Here is a 24,130-nt window from a genome sequence, read left to right on the forward strand (position 1 = left end):
CGTGAAGATGGGAATTTGTAGTTGTTTTTCAACTTAACTGAACTCAACTCACTCACAAGATTACTGTTGGTTGTGAGTGGTGCCTGAAGTTTTAATCAAAGTTTATCCCGTCTTTAACTACCTGATCCTAAACTTTATTTTTGACCACTGACTTGATAAAACTTAACACTTAAAGAATGTGTCTTCATAATGAAGCTGATAAACAGCAAACAAAACATAATCAACTTTCTGCATATATTTAGGACAAATGAAATATTGACATGATTTGCATCTACAAGCTGTTGATGTTGATCATTTCGGGGCTCATTTTTATTAGATTCAGGTGTCTCATCCTTATCCAGCTTTTACTCTGCTGCCTGGTGAAAGAGCACAAGTTGCACCTCCTTCACCATGGGCTCTGGCATTCAGCCTAAACAGTGCATACCATAATTTTCCTAAGGCTGCATGAAAGAATAGACAAACAAACATACCTACCACCAAACATACACAACTGCAGCTCCTACTGGGCAGCTCCTCCTGATCACCCAATGAGAGCACAAAACCATAAATAGTTTCTCCAAAGTAACATTGATGCTCTTTGATAGTCACTTAATGCCATGTTAGCAAAACTGGTTAGTGTTTATTATAAATAAAATGACAAAATAACAACTGCTGAACACTTAAACTCATCTTTCATTGTTTGATATTTTTGAAAACAAAGTATTTACGTGCTTCGCATTTATGCAGTAATCCGGTGCAAGAGCAAAAACAATATGAGCCTGCAAAGCTCCCAGTATGCCCCTATACCCACTCCCGTAACAGCAGGCTTTCCCTTAATTATATAAGGTATACATAACAAATCATGGGCTTCTATCGGCTGGCAGTCACTTTGAATTGTTTGTTTGGCGAAAGCCTTTTTGCATTCTGCCACAGTGCTGGGTTACATAACAGATGGACAGAGGACTAACATATAAATGACAAAGATGCCAGAGCGAATAAGAAACAGGAGGGGAAAGGGAATAAAGAAAATATAAAAAAATATAGGTAAGAGCTGTGAAATGGAAAAGATGGAAAAAAGAATCAAGGATATTCACAAATACACTGATAATCATCATGAAAGAGGCACACAAAATAAATATAAAGGGAAGAGAGAGAGAGAGAGAGAGAGAGAGAGAGAGAGAGAGAGAGACTGTAATTAATGGGATTTTGGTCATTTCCATGTTAGTGCATGTCATGGTGCAGCAGTGCCTACATGGCCTACATTCTGCCAGCTGGCAGCACACAAGTACATGCATGAGTATGCATCCCCCACTCACACACAAACACACATGGATATGATGAGACAGTTGTGGGGCAGTATTACCACTGGGAAAGATGAAAATATTCTACATTCATGACATGCTGTTTTGTGTTTTTGAACCGTGAAGTTAATGGACCAAAAGTTAATTTGAAAATTACTGGACTTAAAACTTCCCTTATTGTGCTTTCTCAACAGCTGTGACTACAACTACTAAATTTGGTTATAGTTAAAAACCTTTCAGCTTATCAGCTCATAGTTAAAATGAACTAGCTGCCTATTTAACCTTTGAGTCTGGAGTCGGGATCCCCTCATGCGAGCCTTGTAATGGTTTCCCGCTGGCTGAGTCTTGAGTCCAATCTGATACTCCTGTCCCAGTTCCATCCACAGAAGCATAAAACTAATTTTAAAGTTGCATGAGGCAGATTAGCCTAGTTCAGCCAAGCAGTGTAAATTGGGATGGGTTAGCTAACATCTTATGATATCATCGTCATTCTCATAGCCCAGAATAGAAGAATAAGCAAAGAAAAGTGGATGGCACTGAGAACGGGGAGGGCTGTGCAGGGTAGAGAAAAGTATGTGCTGAAATGCATGCCACTGTGTGCTGTGCATATGTGTGCACCAAAAGATGGTGTCATACTGTAAGTAATTCACTGAATGGGTAAGCCATGCTCCTTCAAGTGGTCTTCCATGGACAGCAAGTTAGCTCAGCAATAGAAATATGAGATATGAGAACGGGCAGATTAGCAGCACACACACAGAGTAACAAAGAGAGATTAGAAGTAACGTCAGCAACAATCAAAGCACGCAGAAGAGGGATATGAAGGCAGGAGATGACAGGGCAGGGGAAACGAGCTGTAAGAGGAACAAAAGGAAAGGTGAAACGGTAATGCAACCGAGGGAGAGAGCAACAGACGAAAAGGAGTCAAGAGAAAACATTCAAAGAGCATCCTCCGAAAGAGCACAAACCACTTCACGCTGCAAATATACTGCTTTCCAATACAACATGCAACTTCCAAAATACACTCATGTGCAGCGGGTACAGTCAGGTACGATAACACAAACATAGTACTCACCTAGTCTAGGCTGCCCTTATGGCTGGCACAGAGTAGCATAACTCCAGCACACACACACCACCACCACCAACGTGAAACTACGAGTGAGTGCAAACATAAGTAGGAAGAGAAGGAGCACTCGAAGGTGAGAAGAAAAATAGATTTCCAAACAAATGTGTCTGCCGGTGTGCAGGTGTGTGTTGTGTGTATGTGTATGTGTGTGTGTGTGTGTGAGTTTGGGTGGGTGTGTGTCTGTGTGTGACAGGGAGATCCACTCCAGCAGCAAACGGTATGGGAGAGCTCTGTCTCTCTCTCTCTCTCTCTCTCTCTCTGGCAACTGTGACGCGTCAGGGTTACATCCAGACCCCTCCCTCCCTCCCTCCCTCCCTCTCCACTCTCTCTGTCTTTTCCCTCATTCGTTCTCTCTATCCCAGTCTGGTTCCCTCTCTTAATCCTTTGCATCCCCAGTCGCCCCACCTCCCGACCCAAAGACTTAAGAGCCGGGCTCACTCAAGGCACACGCAAACATGTGAGAATTTGTATCTATCGTGTATTTACAGCACTGAAGTTGCTCTTATATTGACGCTGACACAAAATATTTTTAAAATATGTCAAAATGCTTAAGAATAGTAAGTAATAAATAAAGAACTTTGCCTAAAATAAAAATGACAGGCAGATAGAAAAGTTTCCCGATTTTAATGAGGAAATAACAAATAAAAAATAAGCTAACAGGCCTCCAAATCTGACAAAGCATTCGATGCAAACTTTTCATTCTTCACACAATTTTAATATTCAGGAGGACGTACATTAAATCAGTGTTCCAACCTGATTAATTAACAGTAATTAATGATTAAGGTAACTTACCAGTGGAGTCGTATTTGTGTTGTGTGGGCACTTTAAGATGCTTCTTCCTCCCCAGCTCTTCCCCAAGTAGGTAGTACCATCCTTGAACCTCCTACAACACACACATAAAGAGTGACTGCATATTTGTTTGTGTGTGTGTGTGTGTGTGTGTGTGTGTGTGTGTGTGTGTGTGTCAAGTGCATGTACGTGTATGCATGACTTCAACCTAATGAGAGCTAAATTTAAAATGAATTCTCTATGTGAAAGCATAAACATGTTATACAGAAACACATAAGCACACACACACACACACACACCGACTCATTCTGCTTGTTCCTGCAGGGTTACAAACACTGAACACACACACATACACACTAACCACTCACAAAACCTTAGCTTATTCCAGCAGCTGATGCATCCACTGCTGTATCTCTCCACTGTGAGCCAGATGGTATGTGTGTGTGTGTGTGTGTGTGTGTGCATATGTGTCATATGTGCTTGTAACTACTATATGTGTGTTGCATAAAGTAATGCAGGCTGTGGCAGAAGGGGTCCAATTTGTAATCCTGACAGTGTGGACACAGTCTTACAAACAAGGATATGACAACTGCGTTATAAACTGACATTATTTTACTCTGTGTCACCCATTCATTACAGCACACACACACACGCACACACACGCACAAGCACTGCAAGGCTCATCTTTTGTACTAAATAATGTGATGCCATGGACAGTGACAATAATCTCCATTTTAAAAGCATCTTATCTGAGTGGACAGATTTCTGCGGGCTGTGGGACAAGGGGGGGTGGAGGGGGCAGCAGGACTTGAAAGTCAGAGAGGGATTTACGCCATAGTTCAATATTACCCTGCACATGTGACAAAGGGGAAAGAGTGGGGCAAAGAGAGCTGTTAGTCTGGAGAGAGACAGATGAGAGGGATAAAAAAAGAAAGCAGGAGAGACGGGGAAAAAAAAGCACAAAAGTGGCAAAAGGGTGCAAACAAATGACAAGATGTGACAGGCAATCAAAGCAGGTAACAAAAATAACAGCCAAAAGGCAGAAGCTCAAAATACTTCAGAAATAAAACAAGAAGTGGTGGGAAACAGAAAGAAACGGGATGTATGAAAAAAAAATTAACAGAAGAGAAAAACGGATGTGTTGGGGGGGTAAAGAGACATAACTCTGTGTGACTCAAAGCTAAATCTCCCTCATTAGCATATTAAGCCAATTAAAAATTCATAGGGATAAATGTTAGAGGAAGGAAGCCATAAGCCTGACTAAAATACAATTTCTTTCCGTTGTTTGTGTTCCCCACTGAGGTGGATGTTAATTGAAACTACAAAACAGACTTACTGGGGCGACTTCAAGAGAGAACAAGAGGTTTCTGTAAGTGTGCAGCTGTGTTCAGGCTTGTTTTCCTCATTTTATTTCTAAACACCAAATTAGGGGTTTTATGTCAACTTCTCAGCCCGCCTGAGAAAAAACAACAATAATTATAGTGATAATAAAAATGCCAACCAATTAAAGGCCTTTTCAACGAATGCAAAGAGCATTTTTCATGTCGTTCAAACTGGCAAATTTAGCTCTGGTGTCTTTTAGTCAGGATTTAAAGCAAATATTGATGATTTCTAACACAAGACGCATTTTCTTATCTTATCGTCTTACAGTCTAAAATCAGCAGCCAGAAAGAAAAAGTTTTTTCTGTACTTTCACTGTGGGGCGGTCACTTTTGATGAGTGATTCCAACCCCAGACTGTCTTGTCTTAAGCCACCGCGTCGCCAAAACATTCATATTTCTACTTCACAAGCAGCCCTAATTGTAGGGTTCATTTCAGCTGAATACTGAGTTTCAGACACAGACAATTGGATGAAAGTTTCTGCTATTTCTCTCAGAGGTTTCCTCAACTGTGCTGTAAACATAATGAGAACAGGTTTCCTAGCTCGTGTGGTTAGTCTGACAGTATATTTATACTTTGCATATACTGTAAAAATATCTTTTGACCTTATGTGGTTTTAAGAATGTACATAAATGCATGCTAAATAATGTACTAAAACATACATAAATGATAAAGTGCTGAGGAATTACATCCCAGACATTTGTAGAGGTTACTGCATTGACCACTAAAACCACTGAACAGTACATTGCAGGAAGAAAATATCCACATCTACAAAGACACAGGAAAGACAGTAGGATAAATTAGAGTTGAATAATTTAACAGTGAAGGGAAATAGCTAAAAGAAAAGTTGTTATGGGAGTATGCGATACAGTGGAGGGGAACTTCTAAAGAGCAATGCTGAACTCTTGGACCTCACGTTTATGTTTGGAAACAAAGACTGAGGGGATGATGTTCCTCTGTACTGATGTGGGATGAAGGGGCGTCACCCTGTGTGTGTCTGTCGAAGTGTGTCTTCAAGCGGTTTTCCTCTCAACACTGTCTGGTAATTAGTCAGCAATACGTTTCTGAATCGAAAATGCTCCGGCTCACCAAGAATATTTACTTTCAGTTTGTACTTAATTTCACTGGATGTGAGCACACTAGATGTGTTTCAGTCATGCAGTCACCACTTCAGTCCACTCTGAAACGTCACGACAGCCACTGAATGGACTGTCACTGAATCTGGTTCAGATAATCATGATGTCCAAGGTCTGTGATTCATTTAGTGGTTTTGAATGAAATGTCCCAACAATTATTATATGGAAATTTTGTACAGGCATTCATGTCTACCTCAGGATAAACTGTATTCATTTTGGCAATACCTGAACCTGCAATCTAGCATCTTTGCATCGACTTTGCTTTAGGACTAAGCACCTGCAAAACTTATGGCATTCCCATCAGCCTCAGTTCCACTATAGTTGCATACAATTTAATTGTACCAAAGTAAGAAAGCTAGTCAAGTAGCTAGTCAAGAACAGAGGCCAGAGAAACAGCTGGGGAATGTACAGTGCATGTGATAAGAACAGGATGTGCTGTGTTTTTGACAACTCCAATGCGGGCTGACAAAAGGAATCAGCTTTGGGCTTTGTTGTCTTGTGAGAGGAAGACAACAAAGCAGGTCTTGGCAGTACCAATAATATTGAAAATCTTCCGATATAACACTTTCTATTAAGATGCACAGCTTCTTTGTTTTCCAGCTATAGGGTACGCTTTGTGAAAAGATTTGATTTTATTTGGTTAAAGATTTACAGAATTGTATGTCACATGACAAAAGTCTTAGGACTCTATCTTCCACCCAGAGCAAAATTGCGCATAGCACGGCATTTTGCTTGCTTGCAGTTTCATTGCTTGTGTCCGACTGACGCAGTAATTTTTACGCTCAGTATTCATGTTGTTCCAGAAGCAAATGTACTTGGGCCCATCTCTGTCTTACAGTGTCTTACACCATCTTGAGGCAGCAGAAACCAACTGTGCCACTGACCAGCAAAAAATCTGGCCTAAAGTCAAAAGTGCAGTGTTTTTAATGCTATTTATAGAACATCAATCAAAATTAGATCCTGTCAGCATGTCCCCATTCCCTCCGCTATTAATCAGAAACATAATTTTTGTAATCGGTCCATCGATCTGCAGACTGCAATAGGCATGCATCACTAAGACTGCTAGGCACACAGGGATGAGCAGCATGGTTCTTTCCCCTCTTCAGATAACTTTTGTTGCTTTTGCTCCTCTGCAGTCAAGAGAAGTTGCTGATGGGACAGAGGACTGAGAGATGGCGGAGGCAGAACGTCCACAAGGCCAGACAACCCAGCAAGGTGAGTACTGTTTAAATACACCAATACACCAGATGCATATTCATGTTATATCCAAAACACACCTATGATCAATTGTAAAAGAGAGCAAATACAACCCCTACGCACTTTGCACCTTGCTTTGAGCCCAGCTTATACAACCAACAAAATGCACTATAACTCATTTAAACAAAGCCCTGAATGTGCATCATCAAATCCTGTATTTTTGCACTTACATTGTAACATAAAAAAATCCAATCTTAATTCAGTGAAGGAAAGACATGACATTCACTGAGGCTTAAATCAGGAATGTATGTGTGTTCATGTGTGTGGTTGATAACATTTAAGGAGGGAGTAACTCAAACTAAGTGACTCATGTTGTACTCCAGTGTCTTGAGGCAACACTGCCGTGCTGTAACACTGGTAACCCCAAAGTGTTTCCTCTCAACTATCGAGGTCACTGGAATTCATTCACACTGAACTAAACTCTTGGATTCATGGTTTAATAGATAGACACACACGCACGCACACATACAGAGAAAGTTGGAAAGGGAGCTAAGGACACTGTTTACAAAATATATTTATACCTTTAATCTCGATGTTTAAACGTACCTTTTTCGGGTCCATAAGGGAGCACACACCAAAGCTCATGCAACCCAGGAGTGCACTCACTCTATCAATACAGAGAGAGAGAGATAGAAAGAATAAATGAGTGGGATAAAAATCAATTAATACCCCTAATTAAAGCTTATCCGACATCTGAAATGTGTTTTGCATCCTCCTCCATCAAACCTAACTGCAAATGCAAACTAATAAATGTGATGCTGTTTAAAATTTGATGGTGTTTTTCATCCGGGTGTCAGATTTTGTCAAACATAATCTTGTCTCACAGTACTGCACAGAATTATTTATTACATAGAAAGACAGGACAAAGTCTATCCCTTGGGTGAAATCTGTGTCATTACAGGCACAGCAAACCATAATGAAGATAAACAAAACAATGATAAAAGGTTTAAATGTCAGACTTGGGAAGTATTTTTCATAAATATGCCAACATACTGACACGAGGCAGATATATTATCAGAGTTATGGGAGTCTTTGTGTGGTAATGCAGGAGGTGGAGATGTTTAATTATGCATACATGAGAAAAACAGTTCTCGACATCCTCCCAGCTGGACAGAACCAATGCAGCTGTTAATGCTATTTTCAGGGCAAACTGGCTGGGAGCACAAATGAATACCTGAAATGTGTCTTGGCTCCACTCGGCAGAATGAACCAGTGATGGAAAAAGCTCAGCTGCATTCACTTAATGTTGTTAAGACAATGAGGAGTTTTAATGATCCGTTCTACCAGAATACATAGTGAATGCAGACTGAGCTCTGGGAATGTTTTTCAGCCAGCAGTATACGGTGACATTTAGCATTCTCAGTTTAGCATGCTAGCATTCTAACATTTGATAATTATCACTAAACACAAAGTACAAATGAGGATGCTGGGACTGTTTTGCAGTTTTGCAGGTGTTTAGTTCTAATACAGAGCAAACTGAAATTTGTCAAAACCACAAATGTGACAATGTAGTAGTGCTAGTTAAAAAAGCAGGGGGAGTCATCCTCTGGGCACCATGAATTTTGCACTTAATTTGAGAGGAATCTGTTATTTGTCAAACAGCTAAATAAGCAGCCTGTATTTGCTGCCTGCAGTCCATTATGCAGCTGCGCTAGCATCTTTCAGTCTCCCAGATGTTATGTTCCACTGGTAAATCGCTGCAAGAGAAATAAAATAAAGTATAATGGCAACAGCTATGATTATTTATTCGAAACAATACTAGTGTTTTGTTTTCCCTTCAAAGTTGCGTTGTCAAACACTGACCAAACACTCTGCAATTGCTGCTGTAGATGAACAATTCAGTAAATTTGGCAGAATTCAACATGGGAGCTGTTTGCTGAAGGACGAATGTGTTGTAGATGAGAATAAGAGCTGGGTGAGCCACGTAAAAGAGACATGACACTGTAATATCTAAAGTTCATCTAAATTGAACCTTATATCTAACATAAGCAATACTATGTGTATATGTTATTTTCACCGCACTGCGTGTCATTGCGTCCATACATTACAAGACTGCTTGCATTTGTGTAGGGACGAGCTGGGTTTGGCTACAGCAGCACCTTGGCCAATATTCTGTGGTGTTCAAGAGGATTTGCTGAAGAGGCACTGCTGCCCACAACGTCTTCACAGCAGCACAGCGGAAGGGAAGAGTTGAATAAGCACATTTTCATGACATTTCAGACTGGATTGTATTTAAAATTGCTTCCGAGAAAAGCGCGGGTGGCACAGGGGTAAAGAAAAGATCACCCCTGCAGAGACCACAGATTCGATTGATGGTTGTGGTTCCAAGAGCCACAATTAACTACATTTTGTACGAAAGCTAAAGGGATTCTTGTTCTTGTTGCTCCATTAAGAATCTCCACAAGAGACTTTTTCTTTAGACAATGATGGTCCATGAGCTGCTTCAACGGTTTATGTAGGCATATACATATTGCCCAAAAAGCAAATATCATGGATCATATAAATTCAAAACACCAATGACATTACATTACAGTTTTGTCTGCAGAGCAAAATCCATCTGGTCTCTCGCTAACCATTAAATTAGTGCTAGCAACAGACCTGGCAGTTCCTTCTCATAGCTGATATGTGGGGTTATTTTAATTATAATGTTGCAAGATGCGAACAATATTTCCTGTTTTTTTGCTCACTTTGCTCTCAAGGAGCAAATTGAGGGTCTACAGTAAGACAGGGATACATAATTCTCATTTCAACACAGGATCCAAAGAAGCCTCTCATGTGCAACAACCCAAATATGTCTTTGAATGTTATAAATGTCCGCTGTCCATGGGTGTATCAAGTCTTTTTTGTTGTGCAACTCCAGAAGCAAAGCTGCAAATGGATTTGAACAGATCACTGCTGTTCATCAGAGGCGCCACACTGCTAGTGCTGAACAGATGCTGCCCTGTTTTATCATAGAGGACTGTAATATTGTCCTTGCTGGACAGAGTATCTGCAGAGTCCATGGTTTTGTGTGATATGTTTCTGTGTAGATTTAAAGTGGGTGAGCAAATCTTGCTTAACCCAACTATGTGCACTGTTACCTTGGTTATGAATCATTCTGCACAAGGAAAATGGGAGCATGTAAGAGTCTACCTTTTTCATCTTGTTAATTTATAACTATTGCCAGAAGAAGGGCAGAGTGCCCCTGGCTTTCAATAAATCAAGTTCTTGAAAGGATTACATGATGAAAGGACCAAACTAATACTCAAACAAACACACATATACTGTTTTCTAGCAAACACAGAAGAATATAGCTTGATCAAATGTGTATTTACCATTGGAAATATTTGTTCCTACTGGCCAGGGGACACTTGGTGTGAATGAGGCTTAATTACTTACCAAAGATGAGCAAATCGCTCTTAATCTGTGTCCCAGATACTGTCCCAAAAAGGTCCTTATCTTTATAATCATTCCATGATCTTAACTCAATCGCTCAAGTAAGCCTGTCCTCGTGTACAGTACATATGTTTACATCCTTTCAAACACGTTACATGTGGTAATTTGGCTTTATTCAACTGAAAACAGCAATGTAAAGAAAATAAAGTTGATCAAAGGGCTGACAAATGTTCGTGACAAAGCACCTTAAACAACGCAGAACATTTTAAAAGCAGTGTTCCGAAATATTTCTGCTACACAGAAAAGCTTTTCTTTGGTCCTCTTGATACAGCAAAGCCCAATTAATGCGTGACTCATTCGACCATATGTCCTCCATCCCCAGCAATGGCCCTGTTTAAGTCTGATGAACCAAGCAGGCGAGAGTAACACATTCACTCTGCCAGATTCCAAAACAGCAATACAAAGAAACTCACAGAGACTAACACACAGAGGAATGCAGCAGCATTATTTATAAAACGGTATTTTACTGCCCTCATCAGAGGCTTTGCTCCTCTAAACATGAGGTGTGACCTAGTGTTACTGTTGCCAGAAAACAAATATTTTAGATCATTTTAAACACCATCAACAGTCAATCAAAAACAGATTAAATCAAAAAAAGCAGGTACCTTGTTGTGGAGTCTGAGTTCCACATTGTGAAAAGTAGTCTCTTATGAAGGTCTGCCTCACTGACAATACTGAAAACATAGAAAATAAAATACGCAAACTAGTCTCAAATACATTTGTAACTGGGAGCTGGTATCAACTGTTTCCACTAAAACTTCGCCAACATTTGTTTAGCACTACTGGTACTTGAAGAGTCCCAACTCAGAGTCAAAAGCTGTGTACATATAATACAAAGGTGGATATGATTTTATTTACATATTTGTCACATCAAGCTATCTTTCAAGTATGTAAGGTCAGATTGAATGAAAGTGAATGAAAGCTTACAAGGAAAAGGTCTGTAAGAAGATGGGGTTCCTGCAGTGAGGAACCATAGGAGTCTTCTGTCTTTCTCTGGGATCACTGTCTGGAAACATGCCGACCTGAGGGGGGACAGTAAAACAAAAGTACAGACAAAAGCCTCCACTATCATCTCACAGTTCCCACAAGGGTCTTTTTTGCATCGTTCTGTACAGTGTTACGTACCTTAACGTAAGAGTCACATGGTTTATGGCACTCGTTCATCATGTTTCTAGCCTCCAAAACTATGAACACATACAAATAAAACTGATTAGATTGAGACTTTGTAGTCACTTTGTATGTATCTGATCATCTCATTACAGATGCTTGGTCAAGAGGTGTTTTTAATGTTCTGTTCCCCTCATGTATGTAAATCGGGTGGAAAAAATTAGATATTTCATCAAATGTGTCAGGAACCAACAAGAGTGGACAAGAAGAAATGAGAAAGAAAAAATCTGAGGGGAGAGCAGGGGAGTACATGGCTTTGGTTGCTAGGAGACCAAAAAAAAACAACCACCATTGTTAGATTGATGTAACCAGCTACTTTCTCATCTGCCTGCAGCTTTTTCTTAATTAATGGTCATCTGTCATGGTTTGATATCCAATGCTTGCAGTATTGTTCATATTATTCTATCAATACATCACCAGCCTCAAGCAGGCACACCTTGTATCGTTCTTTCCTGAAAATCAACAGGGTACAAAGTGTTTCTCCAAAGCCGTGTCTGTCTGTAGCCTTTATCAGGACTTACCGCTAACAACAAGTACGTCATGCTCTTGGATGATTGACAGCTTCAGCTGACCTATTGAAAACATGAGAAGGTATGGGTTATGATGGGGTGAAAAATCAAAACAATAAAATACAAGAAGGATCCCTACAAAAATAAGAACTTGACTGTGGAGGAAACATGGGCAGACACTTTTGAAAGTGCAACACACATGCAAACCAAAAAAAGGTCAAATAGCCTCTGGGGGCAAGTAGCCTTTGTGTGTGTGTGTCTGTCTGTCTGTCTGTATTTGTCTACTGTCTATCATCTGTCTCCCCTCACTCACACTTTCTGTCTGCCAGCATCTTTATTTCCTTTCCTGTAAGTCTCCTAGCACTGCTATAACAGCTCTAGGAGACTTGTTAGCCATGTTGACATGGCCACTGCTAACATTGGCTTTGTGCTATTCAAAATTAATCCTGCTCATAAGAGCACAGCCTAAAGCTAAAATGTGGGAGCCTCGTTGTGTGATAACGCTGCTGGCACCTCAGAGCTTGGGTACAAGGGATGTTTGTCGTTCCCACACTGAACTTGGCATGGTTTTGTGCTGTTGGCGGTGGTAGAAGAACAAAGTGAAAACACTGTTTAAAATATCTTCCTGGTACATCTGAACCTGAAGGCAGTAATGAAGCAGTCTCAAAAATATCAAACAGAATCTGTATCACGCCGCATGTATACAGAAAATTAAGTGGATAATGGTAAAAACAGACTGACAAAACAGTTTCAGTGCCGCAATAAAGACAATACAGGTGAATACTGACTACCGTAAGGCCGATTAATTAGTATACAGTTTGGTGAATTTAGTAGTGCAGGAGCTAGATCAGCAAAAGCATATCTCATCATGCACAACTGATGTATGTAATTAAACAACTTGAGGTGGTATGCAAAGTGTTAAATAGATTAGTGTAATTGCTTTGTCTTGTTTTCCGTTTTGGAAACAGCAGTTCATTTTCTTTTAGTGAACACAACATCCTTACAATGATGTTTAAATGGCTAAAAGGTATTCATGTCCATAGTAAACAGGCAAGAGCAGGAGCTGTAGTGATTCTGTGAAGGGATTTTCCCCCATTCTTAAAACACTGCAGGTGATACTATGACACATGCAATTTACATTCAATACACTGCTCCAGCAGACAGAATACATTAGCCTTACTTGTAGCATCAGCCCACAAAAAAATGACTTCTGCGTGTTAGATATCAGTCATTCGGGGTGTTAATCATGGGAGACAAAGGTGTAAAGGTTTTCGGACGACATGAGAAAAAAGCAGATGGCCTGGAAGACTTGAACAATGACACTGTGGAAGCGAAGCCTTCAGCCAGTGGGAGTGGGAGTAAATTAATAGGGCATGACAGATAAGACAGCACTGTGGGTTAATACACGCACAAGTTAAACACCTAATGCAAATACACAAAGGCTATATGGCTACTGTCCCATCACACTGACCCCATATCCTGCATATTATGTTCATATACAAATATATTGTATTTTATGGTTTTGAAGTAAATGCAGATTGAGGTTTGTTTTAAAATACCAAAATCCTACAGCCATGCTAGACGCTCCGTGAGCCAGTATTTACATCGAGCTACATTGAGCTACATACTAACATCAGCAACTACAGTTTCTAAGACTGATATTAAAACAATATATTGCAACACAATTCATAGGGGAAATGTCTGACTGAACCAATTCCAGTCCAAGAGGTTGCACCTTATATACACATAATCACACAGCAGCAGCAACTAAGTCACTGGTCATACTGAAAGAAATACTTTCAGAAACTGCTTCCTGACACTGAACTTACAGAAAGTCTTGTTCTGAAATGATTTACCTCTGAATAAATTAGTATAATTTATGCATGGCTACCCAGCCTATTCTAATCCGAGGCATTTCCATCAAGGAGTTCAGCTGCCACAAGAACTTCAAACATTAGAGATAAAATTTCCTGGACTTTAACAAAATGTGATGTACTCTGAGGTAAATTTGTGATTTTGGGCTGTCAAAATAAAACTGACTTGACACGGTTATGCTGCTTCCAATCTGCTGAGAATCTTAAGCAAATGTACACTTGCAAATCCTTCAAGCACTGCTTTGTCTCTTCAGAAATCCACTCAGTGCACCCTCAGGTGGTAGAGATGCCATTCTCAGCCAAGGAGCTGAAGTGCTGATGTGGTAAGGCAGAACTGAGAGCAGGAGAGAATTTAAAATGCCAGGCTTGTCCAGGTGAGGGAAGGTGAAGGCAAAACAAGCCCTCAGTTGTTAGGGAGCTGTCAACCCTACAACCTTTACATAGACATAGAGAGAGAGAGAGAGAGAGAGTGTCTATAATTAAAATAATGCAGCATAATAAAAGGAGGTTGAGAGTGAGCCTCTTTATAGCAGCAGTAAAAATTAGTGAGTCACCTCGACAATAAAAGCGTTCAACTCTTTGGAGAACATGCCATACTGAAAGAAGATGTAAAAACTATTGATACTGATATTAACACGCCAAAGAACAAAAAAAATGACTCAATTTAATTTTCTAGTGTTTTCTTTCGACATAGAGCCACAGCAGTGGTGAAAGAAGTAATCAGATCATTTACTTAAGCAAAAAATAGCACAATGTAAAAATACTCTTACAAGGAAGTCCTGCATCTGAAATTTTACTTAAGTAAAAATGCTAAAATACTGGAATCAAAATATAGTTAAAGTAAGGATGAGTGGTATGCAGATCATTACATGCTGGCAAAATATTGTAAGGGTTACTTAACTAGTAAGAGGTGAAGAAAGACTCTTAAAAAGATGCAAGACACCAACATACTAACATCACACTAACAGATACTGACTGTCAGTTGCTGCCCTTCTGACTTTCTGACAGCTCAGCCTGTCCTCCTGTTCATGTGCCAGCTCAATTAGGCCCTAAAGCCTTGTTGTCTTTCCGGTAACTGGACATCAGTACAGCCGAGCTGTCACTAACCTACCTTGAATTTTGTTTAGGTTCAGATACATCGTCAGTCTGTATGCAAATTTTAACAACACCGAAGCACACAGACCAGCACAACACTATGTTGAGGAAAACAAAAATGTCACTCAGCCATGAGTGATTTGTTGTCCAGACAAATAATTTGCCACATTCTGTGAGATAACAAAATGTTTGAAATGTTGTCCTCTTTGACATTGCAGCAGTGGCCATGTCACTGATGCTCAAGATGATGCTCCACTCCTCCTCCTCTGAGGCTGCAGTCCTGATTCTGTGCTGATAACAAGTAAAGAAGAGCACACCCAGGTCGGGTCCTCTTTTTTCTTTTCTTACATTTCCCCAATGACACATTCAATTCAGTATGGAAATGGGAAATATTTTCTCAAAAGTACTGAATGCAACAGCAAAACACATTTTCAATTAAATTAAACAAAAAACTGGGGAGAAAAGGCCAGAGTCTCACTGGGGAGAAGGTTATGTAGTGTATTTGTGTGTGTGTGTGTGTGTGTGTGTGTGTGTGTGTGTCTTCGTTATCCTGTAACTCCCACTCTCTCTCTCTTTCTGTCTCTCTGCTTTAATAGGCTTTGCTGCTTATTTGTCACATTTACATTTGAAAACCTGCGCCCCACCAGCACTTAATAAGGCCAAGCAAGGGGACACTGTTAGTCTTTATGTGACAGATAGAGTAGCCACTATCGGCAGAAAGGAGCAAGAAAAGAGACTGGAGTTAATCCATGTTCTGTAACATTTTCTGTGAGAACGGGAGGGGTTTGAAAAGTTGGGAAACTGCTGTGTATAGGATTCAAACTTTTCATCTCAGGCGAGCACCCATTCATCCTATTTGATCCAAGAGGGAACAAAGAGCAGATTTGATGAGAGACAAGGTGTCCTCCCGTTTCGTTGCTGAATTTCTTTTAACGAGCCTCTTATATAACTTCCCAAAAGTCATCTTCCTCCATGTCAGCTGCCAAAACCAGTGAGATGGCACTCTAATCGGAGGAGTAGATCAAATTTATTGCGGCCATTGAATTTAGAAAGGGAGACACCTATATGTCAGATGCCAACATGCCTTTAAACAGGAGAGCATTATTTGATGGCTTCAAAGAGAAAGGTCTTGGGGAATTCAGTCTCTGCAAAACCACACATTTCATATTTATAAAAGGCCTTGGCCTGTATTTAATATTTAATCATCTCAAATGCTCTATGCACTTTAATCACGATGACAAGGAACTTCTATAATCATTCCACCATCATTGCACATAATCATTGGCAGGCTAATCTGTTCTTTGCAGGAGAAGAGAGGCAAATGCTGCGTACACAGAGAAAGTATGGAATGAAAATAAGAATAAGGAAAATACAAAAAACCCACAATTTATTTCCTTGTTAAAATGCTCATATATAAATATACTGTAACATCTGAAGGGGAGGTGTGGTAGTCTAAAGAATGTCCATTTGTGACAAACACAGACTTTGATCCTGGAGACTAACAAATCTTTCATTTGAAATCTGCCATTCAGCACTTATTAAAGTCAAATTTAACTTATCATCATCATCATCACCATTTATCATTTGCTCCCTGAGTGACATTAAATAAAAAAGCTTTCTCTTAAAATGTGACATCTGGAAATGTTCAACGGATAGCAAATTTCAGGGTCCACATAATGTTTGATACTTTAACCAAATGATCCTGGCTCTTCTGGAAACATTCAGGTCAAAGCTAACAATGTCACCTCAAAAGTAGCCAGATTTGCCATATTTCTCAGATCACATTGAATAGAAGCATCTCTTGTCTTCATTGCAAATTTGAGACCTCCTTCTCTTTCAATTTTTTGGTTGGACAATCTTTATTACTGCCTTTCTGACTAGAAAGAAGAGTCAGCAGTCTTCAGCACCCTTCATCCACATCTCTTCTCTGCCTCTTCCTGTCTCTGCCTGATTCAGACACTGCCTCAAACCCCAGTCAGTGCTGCAGTGACTGTCTGGCAAAAGTAAAGTGAAGTAAAGTGAAGTAAAGTGAAAAAGGTAGCAAAAGGTAGCAAAAGACACAAAAACTAAACAAGGAGGAACCTTAGCTCAAACCACTTGAGTCAGTAGTTACACATCAAAACTTGTCAAGTCACTTTAAAATTCCAAGCAGTAAACTAGGCCACTTTCTGTTACTATAAGGCATAAAAAAAACATGAGTGCCCCTGTTGTTACTAGTCTCAGTGTATGCATCTGCGTGTCTGTAAAGTTGTTTAGATGTCTTTTGTGTTGATTGGTTTGCCGTTTCCTTTCTGTGTTACAGAATAGTCTTAAAGTACCTGAATAATGCAGCATGGATATAAAATGATCACTAAATGATACAATATGAAACCTGCCGGCAAATATTCAAATTGTAAAATGATGAGCACTTGACGAGACTCTGTACATACAAAGAACTGCAGGATTGATTTGTAGAAGGGAAAATTACTGTAGATACTGTAGATAAGGGAAACTGAAAACGTTAAGTCCAGACCAGGTTGGTGGCTATAATTCACTCTTTGGCAGTGAAACATCTTTCCCTGATGGTGATCACGGACACAGATAGAAGCTTTCTGGACTGGAAGTCAAGCTCATGGCACAGCAGCCTGACCCAGTTCTCAAAGGGCACACAGTCACAATGAACTCAGTATGTCCCCAAGTGGGAACATCATGCATAACATCACAAATATCTGAAATGAAAGAACCAACTTTGTTGTTTAGATGGAACGCCAAATGGGCCGCACACAAACACTGCAAATCATTCTGAATCATCCACAGGGGAAAGCATGTGATATCACTTTGACTAGTTTTAAATATCACATTTGAAGACTGCAGAGGTCAGGCATGTGACTGTGCTGCTGACATAAGAGGGGAGAAGGGTGTCCAAGCAAATTTTGGAGACAAAGCCAAGACGTTAATTTGGACCACATGGGTCAGATCTGGGTGTATCCAATGCAGCAAAAAGCCTCCAAGACCAGCGGCTCTGAGAACCTCTGTTTTTCATGTCCACATAGCAATAGGACATGTTGAAGAGCCACATAATTACGAGGCTGAAGTTTTAACATCCTCCATTCAAGAGACATATCAGCAGTTCTCTTGCATAATAAATAAGTTATTGTTTGTCCTGTAATTACATGGCAGTTTCACAATTAAAACATAAATTTCTTTGATGTTTTAATACAAAGCAGTGGGGAAATTAATCCCCCAAATAGGCCTTTTAAAGTCAGCCACAGCGAGAACTTCCCCCCCATACCTCTTCCTGGTGCAGCCACACAAGCATCACTGGCATAAAACACAAAAGCCACCCCCACGACTGTAACCACACCCCTGTAATACCTTATCCATATTCATCTATGCGGACAGGTAAATACTGTATAATGAATGAGGCTTTAGTCTTACAGTAAATAGTGCAGGTGTGCGCTCCTCCAGTCTGGCTAACACCCTCCATAAATTATTCAAGGTGTCACCAGATAGCGAGGGGAAGCCTCATTACCAGACCCAAAGGACTTGTTGCTACATCTGAACCCACTTTTAGCTGTGAGTAATGTGCCTCTCATGTGAGACACTCCACAGGGTCTCTGCTGGCAGACCTATGTGACACAATCCTTTACATAACATGAACACATTCCTTTACTGTCACTACGATCGATTAAAACAGATGGACACTCTTTTGTATTTATTTTGTTGATGCTGCTATGAATTTATGCTAAAGAAAACTTCTTCAGTTATTACTTACTGCAGTCTAAAACAGCAGTCTATTTTCTACAAGAAAAAGTGAAAAGAAATTATCCTTACCATGGGTTCTAAGAAGGAAGGATGACGTCTCAGGGGAGTTGGCAGGGGGCTTCCGAAGGTACACTCTGTAGCAGGTCATCTTAGAAAGAGCATCCTTACTGCAACTGTGGACAAGATGGCTGCAGCAGCTATAGAGAGAAGAAACGAAACTTGATGCTTGTTTGTGTGGGGATATGTGTGTGTGTGTGTGTGTGTGTGTGTGTGTTTGTGTGTGTGTACAAGCCAAGGCACAGAGAAAATAATTAAAGTATATTAACAATCGTGAGAAATTACAATATATTTATGTTTTTTGTCAAGTTAAACTTTATGCTTCAGTCAGCAGTCGGATGAAACAGGACTGGAAATTACAAGGCTCAGCTGTTTTAATCTATACAACAGATATACTGTATGAACAGGTATATTTCATTAGCCAAAATTTCATTAAATATGCATGTGCGCAATACGTAGTTCAAACAGTTTGTTTCTAGGCGCCATATCACTGAGACAGTCATTCAACAGCTTCCTCGTTTACACAAGTGGTGCAGCCATGATTTTATCACAGTCCGGCCTAAAAGTGGGCAAAATGTAGTTTGTCAATAGAGCAGCAAAAAAAAAAAAAAAAGTGAAATTAATGTCCAAAATTACCATATACCAGTAAAAGCCGGTTTTGCAGGGTTCACATCTGAAAATTTGTATTGATTCTGCTCACTGTTACGGAAAAGACAGCTTTCTGTTATAACACAGCAGCTTCCTGGTTTTCCATGTGCTGGTTGCTTTAGCACCATTTGGAGGTAGCTGAAGACAACGCAGATTGCATTCACTGTACTGTTTACAACTGTACTTGACAGCTGTCAGATGGATTTGCAGGCATTTGACAAATGTTCACAGACAAGAGTATAAATAACACACGAGAGCCCAAGGTTAACTAAATTTAACAATGCCTGCTCAGTCTCCAAGAATTGATCTAGTGCTTCCTGCAGGAAAATAAAGTATTTCATCACTTACTTTGATGGTTATTCATAAAATGTACCGTTTCTGATTAAATACTAAAGATATCTTTATCACTCAGTTCAACAATGTTAGGTGGAAAAAGCCAACAAAGGATAAGTAAAATACAGCTACAGCTGGCTCCAGAGCAAACAACAAAGATAAAAGACAAAAAACATGTTTTTAATACACAGATTAAATAATCAGTGACTATGGGCTGCAGAATTGAACTAAGCTGGTGTTGTGGTTGTGTGGCAGTAATCCAGATTACTTTACAGCATGACTTAACACACCTCTGGGTGAAATGTAACACAGCAGGGATAACTGCCACGTATTATTTTGACATCTTGCCCACTGGCAGTGTACCAGAAACCCAGAGATGAACTTTTCTGCTAATCCTGATTACCACAATGCCCACCCACCAAGAAGGCACCCAGTCAAGCTTAATTGGAGAGAGATGAACGAATACAGTGTCCAAATTCAACTCAACAACAATAGCATACACTCAGAGAAATTATTTTTGACTGTCAAAAACATATAGCTCTAATTATCTCTTTCTCCTGCCTCGTGTCCCTTCCTCAGGACTTTAAAAAGTCATAATCATTTTCCCTTTTCCTCTCATTCTGTCCCTCTGAACAAAGACCCCAATTCATTTGGTCCTTATCAGTTACAGTGAAGGGAAAACAAAGGAGTTCTCTGAAACTCATACTCTGTTTCCCTGAAGGGGAAACTAGGTTGATAATGTTAGTGTGGCATGGCATGGTCTGTGTTTGTGTACAAGACTCACGCACATACACAAAATATACACACACACCGAAGGGCATTTGTCAACAGAGGACAATACTAGGGGATTGAAATTCTGCATAGTTTGTCATCTTTCCATTAGCAGTCTAGCAAAACAAAACAAATCACATAACTCCTCTCCAACATACCATCCTGTGTTCCCCCTGTGTTTTCAGCTACCTTGCCCTCACTCAGTCAGATAATAAAGCACAATATAACAGAGAAGAGATGGGCAGCTTGTTTCATTTCTTGCAGCGAAGCTCACACTGTTCTGCACCTTCCTGTGTCCTTTCAATATGTAAAACCGTTCTTATTTCCCCTAATTAAGGGCAGAAGCAGCACAGCCTTTTCCAAGTCCACAGTTCTCTCAACATAAATACACACCTACTAGTTGTACTAATCATAACCCTCATTTGTCAGTACTTTCCAGGATAACAATGTTGCAGAGTAAAACAAAAATACACTTAGATACCTTATGTATCTGTATGTGATATATACAGAGCATTAATGTACAATAAATGCAGTGTGCGACAAGGTTGGTAATTAGGTTCAACCATTTTCAGCATTGCTAACTGATGTTTTCAACCACAATAGAAACGCTCACCCATATTGGAATACGTTATGTTTAGCTCTACTGAAAAATAACTTTGACTGTGAGAGCAGATGTAGCTCAGCAGATGAAGAGTGTGGCCTAAAAAGTTTCAGCAGCTTGTATGTCAACATTTATTTGACCAAAGAAAAAAATGACATTATGTGCTGTGTTGTACCATATGACTTGAGATTTAATTGATGAGTTATCTACACACAAGCTGTTATATCTAAAAACAGATTTATGAGAAATACAGTAAGAGACTTGATTTAACTATTAACACATTTCCACATACTTTTGTTGGATGGCCAAATTTGGCCAAGAACCAAATCCAGCCCCCTGATGAGATATATGTGTCTATAAAACAAATATTCCTGTGTCCCTGTCAGGCATGATAAGGAGGCGCATACAGTTTGTGCAGAAGAGAAGTGAAAGGAAGGGGCAATATAGAGTGCAACAGTGAGAGGAAGGTAGAAGCGAGGAAGACTTAATTAAGATAGCAGAGATAAGTAGAAGAGAGCGGGACATGTTCCTCGAAGAGACGAATTTTCAATTTGAGCTGGAAGACTGGGAAGGACTGTAAAGTTTTGACCGGGGGTGAACTGTGGCAACTGAGGGATGACAAGTATAAATTAAAGCAAGTCAGTAAATATTTGGCGAGTGCTGTGAAGAAGGTTACAAAGTGTTGGAGCTGAAACGCTATTGATTGATCGATTTACTTGATCGACTGAAAATGTTGATGATGAACTGCCAACATCCTATCACCTCAGTGCACAAATCCATCTAGGCTGGCACCAGAGGATATTGCTCATTTATGAAAAACACCTGCTTCCTGACTTAATTGAAAAGCATTTGGTTTCAACCGTTGCACCTTGTTTTTCTTCATCCAAGCAACCTCATGAATAACATACTGGTAGGATGGCATATTGTTTTTACATGGCACACTGACTTTAAAGGGATAGTGATATTACTTACTATTCAGATTTAGTATGGCAGGGCAGCATGCTTACTCACTTGCTCCAGTTCTTAGATTATGTGTGTGAAGTTGTCCGCAGATATGTATGGAGAATATTTAGCAGAATAAGTACATTTACTCACTATACTTAAGGTACTTGTACTTTGCATGAATAATTCAATTTTCTGCTACCACTGCTCTGCTTTGCTTCATAATGCAATATTGCACTTTTCACTCCACGACATTTATTTGACACCCATAGCCACAAGTTATGCTGAAGATAAATATAGTGATGACTTCATAAAACATGACACACTGCTATAAAGTACTCATCACGTAACATTAACTCGCCAGTTACCTGCCACAAAATTTAAAAAGCGTGTTACAGATTCAAAAGAACAAATAATCTTTGTCCTATTGTGTACCAACAGTTGCCAGAAGTGGTTCTTTTAAAAGATCTTTGTCCTGCACCTTCAGCAAATAAAATGGAGGGCATATTGAATACTTATCCTTGCTGAGATGTGGAACCAATTTTCAGCCTACCATGAATTTTTTTTTTTTTTATCTGTATTTTGTTCTTTCCATCTGGACTAAACCACTTTCTGTTAAATGCAGAATAACCTATTCAACACAAATCTATTCTGGGCACAAGTAAAATTGAGTGTTTTTGCAGTCAATACAAACAGTCCTGAGGACAAATAACCCTGATAGACGGTTGTGTTTTGCTACTTTTCCATAGTCAGGAAGTATCTCACTCCTTATTTTGCTCATTCATTTGTTAAGGAGGTAAGACTCAGTGAACTTAACTTATCTAAATTTATTCAATTGTCTCCCAGGAAGCTTTGCATTCATCAGTATGTGACCTTGTACAACATATTCCTATTGGAGATGAAGTCTTTATCTTCACATATTCCATTTAGTGTATCTGATTCTAGGTACTTGCACTCATTAGCTCTTTTTTCCTGACACGACATTACTTTTCATTACATTACTTTTTTTTTCTTTCTTTTTTTTGATGCAGCAATTGAAAGACACCTCACTGGGAGTATCTAAAATATATTTTAGATAGTACCTTTTGTATTTATCTTAATAGAAAAGCTGCTCTACTACCTAAATCTAGAATTTCCTAAATAAAAGTGTGTGTGTGTGTGTGTGTGTGTGTGTGTGTGTGTGTGTGTGTGTGTGTGTGTGGTACAACATGCTTTTGTGCTTGTTATAATGATGTCTTTTTATAAGTCATCAGAATCACAAATACTTTATTGATCCCTGGGTTTTGGATTGTTACAGTTTCTACAACCAAGACCAGAAATTTAGAGGCCAAAGAATTGCAATAAAAAATAGAGGTAAAAATACAGTCTATAAAATACTTTTAGTGCACAATAATACATTGTGCACTTTTCAGCATATTATATTTAGACACAAACACATCAGAAATAACCTTGTAAAAGTGCTCTACTAAAACACACAGTCTAAAAACACTCCCAGGCAGTCCAAGCAACATTTAGCACATTATCTGAAGTTTAAACAAAAAAGGCAATGGCACAACCTACTGGACATGTTATGAAGTGCAAGTGTGTACCGTCAGCACAGGTCACATGTCAAATGACTCGTACGTCACACTGTGCGAGAAATATAACTTCTGATGGTAGATCCACATGGAGAAATATTACATTAACTATGATACAAATGCATATAAAATACGTCCAATGCAAGCAGTTTAAATGCAGACTTATTTCAATTATAGCAATCGGCATGTAAGTTAATTTTAATAATAATATATACATAGTATATATATATAGTATATATATATATTCAATAAATCAATTATATTATGGATATGTGTAAAATGCATCTAAAATGTGGTTTGTTTGCCGCCAGTATCTACGTGTGACCACAAGATGTCGCAGCTCCACTCTCCAACTGAAAGTCAGCTTCATGCGGTGCTTAGTACTGATTTTACTGCTACTGAGGGGGTAATT

General features: G+C 39.5%; 1 protein-coding gene across 2 annotated transcripts in view; it reads right to left on the reverse strand.

Annotated features, from left to right (window-relative positions):
* Positions 1–24,130, reverse strand: part of rgs3a (regulator of G protein signaling 3a) — a 131,223-nt gene that overhangs the window by 106,518 nt on the left and 575 nt on the right. Inside the window, exons 2-8 of one of the 2 annotated variants that reach the window (XM_046374850.1) lie at positions 18,859–18,986; positions 12,089–12,139; positions 11,526–11,584; positions 11,328–11,422; positions 11,006–11,074; positions 7,512–7,572; positions 3,196–3,286 (exon numbers count right to left, since the gene is read on the reverse strand). In XM_046374850.1, coding sequence (XP_046230806.1) covers positions 3,196–3,286; positions 7,512–7,572; positions 11,006–11,074; positions 11,328–11,422; positions 11,526–11,584; positions 12,089–12,139; positions 18,859–18,937 — 505 coding nt within the window. In that variant the 5' untranslated portion in view covers positions 18,938–18,986. Of the gene's footprint in view, positions 1–3,195; positions 3,287–7,511; positions 7,573–11,005; positions 11,075–11,327; positions 11,423–11,525; positions 11,585–12,088; positions 12,140–18,858; positions 18,989–24,130 lie in introns of both variants that reach the window. The other variant, XM_046374851.1, reaches the window with a different exon arrangement.

The sequence above is a fragment of the Scatophagus argus genome, chromosome 20 (genome assembly GCF_020382885.2).
Source record: "Scatophagus argus isolate fScaArg1 chromosome 20, fScaArg1.pri, whole genome shotgun sequence".
Taxonomy (NCBI): domain Eukaryota; kingdom Metazoa; phylum Chordata; class Actinopteri; family Scatophagidae; genus Scatophagus; species Scatophagus argus.